The sequence below is a fragment of the Homarus americanus genome, unplaced genomic scaffold (assembly GCF_018991925.1).
Source record: "Homarus americanus isolate GMGI-L3 unplaced genomic scaffold, GMGI_Hamer_2.0 scaffold500, whole genome shotgun sequence".
In the NCBI taxonomy this organism is placed as follows: Eukaryota; Metazoa; Arthropoda; class Malacostraca; order Decapoda; family Nephropidae; genus Homarus; species Homarus americanus.
Window position 1 is genome coordinate 16,329 of NW_024710735.1, and position 11,172 is coordinate 27,500.

The 11,172-nt window shown below is 52.7% G+C and overlaps 1 protein-coding gene across 1 annotated transcript in view; it reads right to left on the minus strand.

Moving 5' to 3' along the window:
• Positions 1 to 407: 407 nt before the first annotated feature.
• The window catches only part of LOC121868022 (basic proline-rich protein-like), a gene marked incomplete at its 5' end in the record, with an annotated part of 16,007 nt that continues 5,242 nt past the window's right edge, over positions 408 to 11,172 (minus strand). Inside the window, 2 exons of the mRNA XM_042368651.1 lie at positions 408 to 1,236; positions 1,366 to 2,426. Of these exons, the coding sequence (XP_042224585.1) occupies positions 408 to 1,236; positions 1,366 to 2,426 (1,890 nt within the window). The remainder of the gene's footprint in view (positions 1,237 to 1,365; positions 2,427 to 11,172) is intronic.

The window sequence follows — 11,172 nt, forward strand, 5'->3', positions numbered from 1 at the left end:
TCACGGACACAGCCTCAACTCTGACTCTTTGGACACAGCCTCAACTCTCTGACCTCTCACGGACACACCCTCAACTCTCTGACCTCTCACGGACACAGCCTCAACTCTCTCACCTCTCCTGGGACACAGCCTCAACTCTCTGACCTCTCCGGACACAACCTCAACTCTCTCACCTCTCACGAGACAGCCTCAACTCTCTGACCTCTCACGGACGCCTCAACTCTCTGACCTCTCACGGACAGGCCTCAACTCTCTGACCTCTCACGGACACAGCCTCAACTCTCTGACCTCTCACGGACACAGCCTCAACTCTCTCACCTCTCATGGACATAGCCTCACTCTCTGACCTCTCACGGACACAGCCTCAACTCTCTGACCTCTCACACACAGCCTCACTCTCTGACCTCTCACGGACACAGCCTCAACTCTCCTGACCTCTCAGGACGCAGCCTCAACTCTGACCTCTGGTGCCTCTGGTGCCTTTGGTGCCTCTGGTGCCTTTGGTGCCTCTGGTGGCTCTGGTGCCTCCTGGTGGCTCCTGGTGCCTCTGGGCACCTGGTGCCTTTGTGGTGCCTCTCTGGTGGCTCTGGTGCCTCTGGTGCCTCTGGTGCCTCTGGTGGCTCTGGTGCCTTTGGTGCCTCTGGTGGCTCTGGTGCCTCTGGTGGCTCTGGTGCCTCTGGTGGCTCTGGTGCCTTTTGCCTCTGGTGTCCTTCTGGTGCCTCTGGTGCCTCTGGTGGCTCTGGTGCCTTTGGTGGCTCTGGTGCCTCTGGTGGCTCTGGTGCCTCTGGTGGCTCTGGTGCCTTTGGTGCCCTGGTAGCTCTGGTGCCTCTGGTGGCTCTGGTGCCTTTGGTGCCTCTGGTGGCTCTGGTGCCTCTGGTGCCTTTGGTGCCTCTGGTGGCTCTGGTGCCTCTGTGGTGGCTCTGGTGCTCTGGTGGCTCTGGTGGCTCTGGGTGGCTCTGGTGCCTCTGGTGGCTCTGGTGCCGGTGCTCTTGCCTTTGTGGTGCCTCTGGTGCCTCTGGTGGCTCTGGTGGCTCTGGTGCCTCTGGTGCCTCTGTGGTGCCTCCTGGTGCCTCTGGTGCCTCTGGTGCCTCTGGTGCCTCTGGTGCCTCCTGGTGGCTCTGGTGCCTCCTGGTGGCTTTGGTGCCTCTGGTGCCTCTGGTGGCTCTGGTGCCTCTGTGGTGCCTCTGGTGCCTCTGGTGGCTCTGGTGCCTCTGGTGCCTCTGGTGCCTCTGGTGCCTCCTGGTGCCTCTGGTGCCTCTGGTGCCTCTGGTGCCTCTGGTGCCTCTGGTGGCTCTGGTGCCTCTGGTGCCTCTGGTGCCTCCTGGTGCCTCTGGTGCCTCTGGTGCCTCTGGTGCCTCCTGGTGCCTCTGGTGGCTCTGGTGCCTCTGGTGCCTCTGTGGTGCCTCTGGTGCTCTGGTGCCTCTGGTGGCTCCTGGTGCCTCTGGGTGGCTCTGGTGCCTCTGTGGTGGCTCTGGTGGCTCTGGTGCCTCTGTTGGTGCCTCTGGTGGCTCTGGTGCCTCTGGTGGCTCTGGTGCCTCTGGTGGCTCTGGTGCCTCTGGTGCCTCTGGTGGCTCTGGTGCCTCTGGTGGCTTTGGTGCCTCTGGTGCCTCTGGTGGCTCTGGTGGCTCTGGTGCCTCTGGTGCCTCTGGTGGCTCTGGTGCCTCTGGTGGCTCTGTGGTGCCTCTGGTGGCTCTGGTGCCTCTGGTGCCTCTGGTGCCTCTGGTGGCTCTGGTGCCTCTGGTGGCTCTGGTGCCTCTGGTGGCTTTGGTGCCTCTGGTGCCTCTGGTGGCTCTGGTGCTCTGGTGGCTCTGGTGCCCTGGTGCCTCTGGTGGCTCTGGTGCTCTGGTGGCTCTGGTTGGTGGCTCTGGTGCCTCTGGGCTGGTGCCCTGGTGTCCCTGGCTTCCTGGCCCTGGTGTCCTGGCTCTGGTGGCTCTGGTGGCTCTGGCCTGGTCTGGTCTGGTGTCTGGTGCCTCTGGTCCCTGGTGGCTCTGGTGCCCTGGTGGCTCTGCCTGGTGGCTCTGTCTGGTGGCCTTGGCTGGTGGCCCGGTGGTCTGGTGCTCTGGTGGCTCGCCTCTGGTGCCCTGGTGCCTGTGGCTGGTGCCTCTGGTGCCTCTGGTGCCCCAGGTTGCGGCCTCTGGTGCCTCTGGTGCCCTGGTGGCTCTGTCTGGTGCCTCTGGTGCCTCTGGTGGCTCTGGTGCCCTGGTGGCTCTGGTGCCCTGGTGCCTCTGGTGCCTCGGTGCCTCTGGTGCTCTGGTGCCTCTGGTGCCTCTGGTGCCTCTGTGCCTCTGGTGGCTCTGGTGCCTCTGGTGCCCGGCTCTGGTGCCCTGGTGCCCTGGTGCCTCTGGTGGCTCTGGTGGCTCTGGCCTCTTGTGGCTCTGGTGCCTCTGGTGGCTCTGGTGCCTGGTGCCCCTGTGCCTCTGGTGGCTCTGGTGGTTTTATGGCATTCAGAAACACTAGACTGCCCACGCTAACAATCAGAGGCACTGGGAGCAGCCCTGTTGGCACTCAGTCACTCACCACAGCTCTTCCTGCACCTCCCACCAGCCTCCTTCAATCACCCCAACCAGCCTCCTTCAATCACCCCAACCAACCTCCTTAATCACCCCAACCAGCCTCCTTCAATCACCCCAACCAACCTCTTCAATCACCTCAACCAGCCTCTCAATCACCTCAACCAGCCTCCTTCAATCACCCCCACCTCCGTCAGTGATCTCCGTGGATGATGATCGTGTCCGGTCTTAGAGTGTTGGTGGGGCGGCAGTACAGGGGCGGCAGTGTTGGTGGGGCGGCAGTGTTGGTGGGGCGGCAGTGTTGGTGGGCGGCAGGTAGGGGCGGCAGTGTTGGTGGGGCGGCAGTGTTGGTGGGGCGGCAGGGTGGGGCGGCAGGGGTGGGGCGCAGTGTTGGTGGGGCGGCAGTGTTGGTGGGGCGGCAGTGTCGGGTCACAGTACACACCTAGCTGTGTAATGCCCCGCCCTATCTCAGTAATACAGTCGGACACTGTTATTGACGTGAACCAGCCTGGCCGTCCAGTTGTATACACACGTAGATAAAAATAAATAGAGAAACGGGGACTGCCACACACGACCATGATGAGATGTATCAAGTGAAACATGTATAGGGAGCAAGTAACAAGATCACTAGATTACAAGATGTTGTAACCGCTAGATTAAGGTTAGGATATAAGTACCTCTGGCAGTATGTTCCTCAAGCAGATGTAAACAAAACTAAATGTAAAGTGTGTGCACATATGGCCACACTTGAACACTACGTCTCGACTGTGTGAAGATAGAACCTTTTAGGACAGGTCCAACACTGTGTGTGAAATGGCACAACACTTCATCTCTAATGGCAAGATAGCCGACATATTAAGATTGTATCCACTTTTTTGCACTTAGTAACTATATCAGTTCTCATGTACAGAACCAAATACGCAATGTGCTTGAATACCTCCCACGTAAATGTGAATAACAAAGTGAGGCCAGACATACTGCCTACACGCCTGTACTCCAGCAGTTGTGAATAGTTACCTTTTATGTATAGAACTAAACAAATAATGTAAATGAAATACTGTGTAACATTCAGTGCCATAATATCCTGACCACGGGGTTAATTATTATGACCCTTTTATAAACTCTACTCTGTAATCCTTTTGCGCTACCGCTCACAGGATAGTATGGGTGCACAATAAACTAGCCATTGTGAAGTAAAATTCACACACAGGCAACCTACTGGCCCGGGGTTCTGGTGAGAGTGCGGGAAGGAAGGATTCGCAGGTGACGGGGAAGAAGTTGGAAATGTAAGCTAAGGTAAAGAATGGGGAAGGGGTGGGGCGATGAGGAAGGGTAGATTTGGGAAAGGGGAAGAGATGAGGGATATGGGAGATGGGGGAAAGGTTGAGAAATGAAGAGTAAAGGAGGAGAGATGAGGGAAAGGAAAGGGAGGGAGGGAAGGGTGGGGGGAGGAGGGAAGGGGAGAGGGGCTGTGATCGGTGTGGCACATTAGACCAGAGGAACCCTGGAGTGTGTTTGTACAGTATAATGCTTATTGTATTAGCCTCTGATCGTCTGGGAGCTGAGTCTACCAGGCCTCAGGCCACGGGGAGGGGGAGGGAGTGAGGAGGGTGAGGGAGGGTGAGGGAGAAGGTGGGTTAGGAGAGGTGAGGGAGTGAGGAGGGTGGGGGAGGGTGAGGGAGTAGGGAGGTGAGGGAGTGAGGAGAGGGGTGAGGAGGTGAGAGAGGTGTGAGGGAGGTTGGGAGTGAGGAGGGTGAGGAGGTGGGGAGAGGGGTGGGGGGAGGTAGGGAGGGTGAGGTGGGAGGAGGTGGGGAGGAGGATGGGGTGGGGGAGGTGGGAGAGGGGTGAGGGAGGGAGTGGGGAGAGGGTGGGGGTTGGGAGGGTGGGGGGGTGGGGAGGGGGTTGGGGTTGGGGAGGAGGATTGGGAGGGGTGGGAAGTAAGGAGAGGGGTGAGGGAGGGTGAGAGTCTCTACCTTCTGTTCTGAGTAAAAGATTTTATACTCTTCCTCTCATTCATTCTTTCTCATCACGTTTTATTGTTTTGTTGTTTGTGTCTGTCTGTCTTCTGGTTATACTTTATAATGTTTTATTATTTATTATCATTATTATTATCTCTTCTCTCAAATTTTAATCACTCCTTCAAAAGCCTCCCTCAAGCTCCTTTGAGTTCTACCTTGAGAAGTTAAAATAATAATGCTGAAGGAACTGTAATATTATGCTGGCCATTAACAGTCCTACATCTCTTAATGGTGACACGGCAATGAGGTCCCCACCTCCCCACCCCACACAGCCGCCCTCCTGTAAACTATTCACTAAATTTCTTCAACTTGCAGAGAATTTTTTTGGTTCTAATTACTGAAAAAAAAAAAAGGTTTGAGTTGATACATGATTCGCATTATTTTACAATTTTTCTTATTTACATATCTTTATCGACACAGTCTTTCTCATATCCTCGAACCAGCGGGATTTACATATTGAGAGAGAGAGAGAGAGGGGGGGCCTAAGGTAACATGCAATGATAATCCTCCTCCTCCATCCTTCCTTTACCCCTCCTAACCACTCCCATCTCCCTCTCTCCATCCCTCTCCTTTTTTTTTCTTCTCCCTCACCCCTCTCCTCTATCACCATCTCCCCATCACCCCTCTTCTCCCTTCCCCTCCTCCCCCATCCCCCTCTCCTCCCCATCATCTCTCTCCCATCACCCTCCTCCATCCCCTCCTCCCCATCACCCCTCTTTCCCATCACCCCTCCTCCCCATCACCCCCTGTCTCTCTATCACTCATCTCCCCATCACCCCTCTCCCCCATCTCACCCCTCTCCTCCCATCACCCCCTCCCTCCCCATCACCCCTCTCCCCTCCCCATCACCCCTCTCCTCCCCATCACCCCTCTCCTCCCCATCACCCCTCTCTCCTCTCCCATCACCCCTCTCCTCCCATCACCCTCTTCTCCCCATCACCCCTCTTCTCCCCATCACCCCTCTTCTCCCCATCACCCCTCTCCTCCCCATCACCCCTCCCTCCCCATCACCCTCTCTCTCCATCCATTCATCTCCCCATCACCTCTCTCCCCATCACCCCTCTTCTCCCCATCACCCCTCTCCTCCCCATCACCCCTCTCCTCCCCATCACCCCTCTCTCTCCATCATCTCCTCCCATCACCCCTCCTCCCCCATCACCCCTCTTCTCCCCATCACCCCTCTCCTCTCCCCATCACCCCTTCCTCTCCATCCTCCTCCCCTCACCCCTCACCTCCCCATCACCCCTCTCCTCCCCATCACCCTCTCCTCTCCCTCCTCCCCCATCACCCCTCCCTCCCCATCACCTCCCCTCCCCATCCCCTCTCCCCATCACCCCTCTCCTCCCCATCACCCCTCTCCTCCCCATCACCCCTCTCCTCCCATCACCCCTCTTCTCCCATCACCCCTTTCCTCCCCATCACCCCTCTCCTCCCATCACCCCTTTCCTCCCCATCACCCCTCTCCTCCCCATTACCCCTCTTCTCATCACCCCTCTCCTCCCCATCACCCCTCTCCTCCCATCACCCCTCTCCCCTCCCATCCCTCTCTCCCCCATCACCCCTCTCCTCTCTATCACTCATCTCCCCATCACCCCTCTCCTCCCCATCACCCCTCTCTCCCCCATCCCCTCTTCTCCTCATCACCCCTCTCTCCCCATCACCCTCTCCTCCATCCCCTCCTCCCATACCCTCTTCTCCTCATCACCCCTCTCCTCCCCATCACCCCTCTTCTCCCCATCACCCCTTTCCTCCCCATCACCCCTCTCCTCCCATCACCCCTCTCCTCCCATCACCCCTCTTCTCCCCATCCCCTCCTCCCATCACCCCTCTCCTCCCCATCACCCTCTCCTCCCCATCCCCTCTTCTCCCCATCACCCCTTTCCTCCCCATCACCCCTCTCCTCTCCATCACTCATCTCATCACCCCTCTCCTCCATCACTCATCTCCCCATCACCCTCTTCTCCCCATCACCCCTCCCCAACCTGGACAGGGTGACGGCAGTGTGTGTGTGGGGAGCTTGACAATGTGTCGGTTGTAAACGTCACCATATTTCCTCACTAATGATCTTGTCGCTCGAGCTAAAACTTGGCTGACATATATACCGAATAACATATTGACAAGTCCTCTCCAACCTCCTCCTCGACCTACCCTCCTCCTCGACCTACCCCTCCTCCTCGACCTACCCCACCCGCCTTCTCGACCTACCCTTACCCTCACCCTCGACCTGCCCTTACCCTCACCCTCCTCCTCGACCTACCCCCACCCTCCTCCTCGACCTACCTTACCCTCACCCTCCTCCTCGACCCTACCCCACCCTCCTCTCGCCCTACTCTCACCCTCCTCCTCGACCTACCCTTACCCTCACCTCTGACCCTACCCCCTCCTCCTCGACCTACCCCCCACCCTCCTCCTCGACCTACCCACCACCCTCCTCCCTCCTCGACCTACCCCCACCCCACCTCCTCCTCGACCTACCCCACCCTCCTCCTCGACGTACCCTTACCCCCACCCTCCTCCTCGACCTACCACCACCCTCGGCCTACCCCCACCCTCACCTCGACCTACCCCACCTCACCCTCTCATTCCCCCACCTCACCTCGACCTCCCCCACCCCTAATTAACCTCCTCTTCCCCCTCCTATGAAATCAGATAATGGGGGAAAGGTGAGGAGCTGGGGAAAAGGGTGGGAGGGAGAAAGAAGGGTGGGAGGAATGAGGAGAAAGGGGGGTGGGAGGAGAAGAGGTGGAGGGAGAGTGGGAGAAATGGTGGGAGGGTGTGTATAATGGGAGGACTGATTGTGGTGGTGGAGAGGGGATGAAAGGGGTAGAAGAGGGTCGGAGGGAGGAGGGATGGAGAGGGAAGGTAGGAGTACAAGTGTGTCGTGAAGTGGATGGGTGAGAGGTGTGGGGTAGAGACGATGGAGAGGGAAAAGAGAGTGGTTAAGGAGTTGGAGGAGAGGGAAGGTTGTGAAGAGGATGAGAGAGAGGGAAAGAGAGGGAGAGGAAGAGGGTAGATGGAAGGGGAGATGGGAAAGTGGCTAAGGAGGAAAAGGCAAGGGAAAGTGAGAGGCATTGGTGTTGTGGAGAGGATGGAAGAGAGGAGAAGGAATGTGAAGATAAAGGGTGGATAAGAAGCAGCTAATAAAGGAAAATAAATGGAAGGGGAGAAGAAGAGGAAGAGAGGAGGAGGAGGTAGAAAAGGAGGAGGAGAGGAGGAGGGAGGAGAAGAAGTACAGGGGAAGAAGAAGAGAAAAATAAACAAAATAATTGAAAAAACAGACGAATAACGAATGAAATAGAAACAAGAGAAAAGAATAAGAAGGTGGACGAGTAGAAGGAGAAGACATAAGGAAAATATGATAAAAGATACTAAGAAAATGAAGTTCTTGGCATTCAATAACATTACTTTATAAACATAGAGGTTAAGGATAGGTTAGGGTTCACCCACCTGAAGCACCACCTGTCCCCATTAATTACAGGTGTTCATTGATACCTGTCCATAATATAACAGCGGTTAAAAAATCTGTCCTCCCCTTCCATCACCCCTCCCCGTGCCCTGTGTGTTTTATGTGGGCTGTAGTGAAGATATTTTTTTGGGGGGTGGGGGGTGGGGGTGTGAGAAGTCGAATCGGATCATTGTACACCACAGCAGTACACTTAGGCCACCACCTCATTAAAACGCTAATGGCTGCCCTCTTCTCCACGGTTCTTGGCCAACAACTCTCCTGTTGTGTGTGTGTGTGTGTGTGTGTGTGTGTGTGTGTGTGTGTGTGTTGAAAAATTTAGTTCTTTTTCTTTCTCCTTAGATGTAGGATCTCTCTCTCTCTCTCTCTTTTTTTTCTCTTTGTATAAATTTAATCTCGTTTTTAAATGGAGAACACACACACACACACACACACACACACACACACACACACACACACAATGGCCAGCAATATTTCCAACTATTTCTCCATGACAGCGATACCTGGTTTTTCATACTTATAATTTCCTGCAGAAGGGTCAGCGAGCGCCATTATGCAGGTGACGTGTCCTCCTGCCGCGGCCCCAGGAAATTAAACACATCACCAGTAGCGGCTCTTTCTCTTGTTACCAGATAATTTGCCTACAGAAGTGCCTCCTGGTTCTCTGGCACTGACGTCACCACAGGCACTGACGTCACCAGAGGTACTGACGTCACCACAGGTACTGATGTCACCACAGGTACTGACGTCACCACAGGTACTGACGTCATCACAAGCACTGACGTCACCTCAGGCACTGACGTCACCACAGGCACTGACGTCACCAGAAGTACTGACGTCACCACAGGTACTGACGTCACCACAGGTACTGACGTCACCAAAAGCTGTGAAGCTGGCACAGGCTATGGGATAAATTTTGACCATTTTCTCTTATCATTTGGGTCATATTTAGATTATCAGAGAACCGGTATTTATCCTCCCCCCGCTCCCTCCCCCCACTCCCCCTCCCCCACACCCCTTCCCCCACCTCACACCCTTCCCCCACTCACGCCCTTCCGTGCTGTCACCTCTGTAGTGTAAACAGGTATATTCCTCAATGTACAAAGGGGAGGGAGAGAGAGAGAGGTGGAGAGGGGAGGAGAGAAGGGGGAGGGGGGAGGTGTATATATATTCACCGCTCTGTATAAACACGTACGTATATTCCCCTTGTATATGAACACATTGTATACGCTCTCTCGTACCTGCCTATGTACACACACACACACACACACACACACACACACACACACACACACACACACACACACACACACACACACACAAATATTAAATCTCGCTCAATTTTTTCCAGTGCATATTTAATTACACAATATAATTATAATCACCTCTATTATACTCACTGAGTAATTATACTCACTGAAGACTAATTATACTCTCACTAAGGCTAATTATACTCTCACTAAGATTAATTGTACTCTCACTGTAAGATTAATTATACTCTCACTGTAAGACTAATTATACTCTCAGGAATTATACTCTCACTGTAAGACTAATTATACTCACTGTAAGACTAATTATACTCTCAACATACGATAATTATACCTTTTCCTTGTCAAAAACAACACTCAGCTAATTACACACGCCCTTGAGTTAATTATCTCAACTAATTATATTCCTAAATTGTAATATAATTCAAACATACTTATAAACTCTCAACTAATTACATCAAATAATTCTCTCTAAAATAAAGTTAACTCATTATAGGCTCTTAAAGGTGTATAATTATTTCACTAATTATACGTCATTATAAACATACAAATGAGTCTACTTGGACCACCTGAAGATTAGCCACCTAGCTTATTTTACCCAATGATAAAACACCTTAATGCGACTTAGGAGGTGTGAGGTGGGTTGTTAGGTTGGTTAGGTTGAGTTGGGTTAGGTTGAATTAGGTTGGAGGGGTTAGGTGAGGGTAGGTTAGGTTAGGTGTCTAATCTTCACTACTAAGGCGTTAAGAAATGTTAGAATGAGTAAATGTGTTAAATTCGATTACCTGAGTCTCCCCTCATGTCTGATCTAATTATTTCAACCCTCTCTCGTTTTCTTTCGACTCACACCCTGTCAGATTAGCGAACACCCTATACCGGATTAGCGAAAATTTTATACCGGATTAACGAAAATTTCATACCGGATTAACGAAAATTTATACCGGATTAACGAAAATTTTATACCAGATTAACGAAAACTTTATACCGGATTAACGAAAACTTTATACCGGATTAACGAATTATCAAAACTGAGTACAGATTAATTTATAACCTGTCAACCAAAATAAATGACTCAACTTATTCTAACCATTGAGTACTATGCCAATTCCCTTGAGTACAATTACGCTAACCTAAAATAACTAACCTAACCTAACCACCACGACAATACCAACACAAAACCCACCCCCATCACCAACACCACAACACCATCACCACCACCACCACCACCACCACCACACCACCACCATCCCCACAACACCATCCCCACACAACCATCCCCACACAACCACTACCACCTCCATCCCCACAACACCATCCCCACACAACCATCACCACCACCACCATCACCACCACCCCAACACCACAACACCATCCCCACACAACCACTACCATCACCACCACCACCACACCGGAACTAACACCTCTGGCTAATCGGTAAAAACATCTACGGACATCACCTTCCATATTTCACTAACACAGTCTTCCGTTCACCCCTTCCTCTATCCCTCCCTCCTTCCCTCCCCCACACCGTGATAAACAACCTCCTTCCCCAGGTCATCTTAAGGTCACACTGTTATTAACCTGAACACACCTCTCCTGGTTAACTAATTACAGGTAAAGTGGTATTTTAACCTTTACACACCTCACCTAGTTAACTAATTACAGGTAAAGTGTTATTATAACCTTTACACACCTCACCTAGTTAACTAATTACAGGTAAAGTGTTATTATAACCTTTACACACCTAGTTAACTAATTAAGTAAAGTGTTATTTTAACCTTTACACACCTTACCTAGTTAACTAATTACAGGTAAAGTGTTATTTTAACCTTTACACACCTTACCTAGTTAACTAATTACAGGTAAAGTGGTATTTTAACTCTTACACACCTCACCTAGTTAACTAATTACAG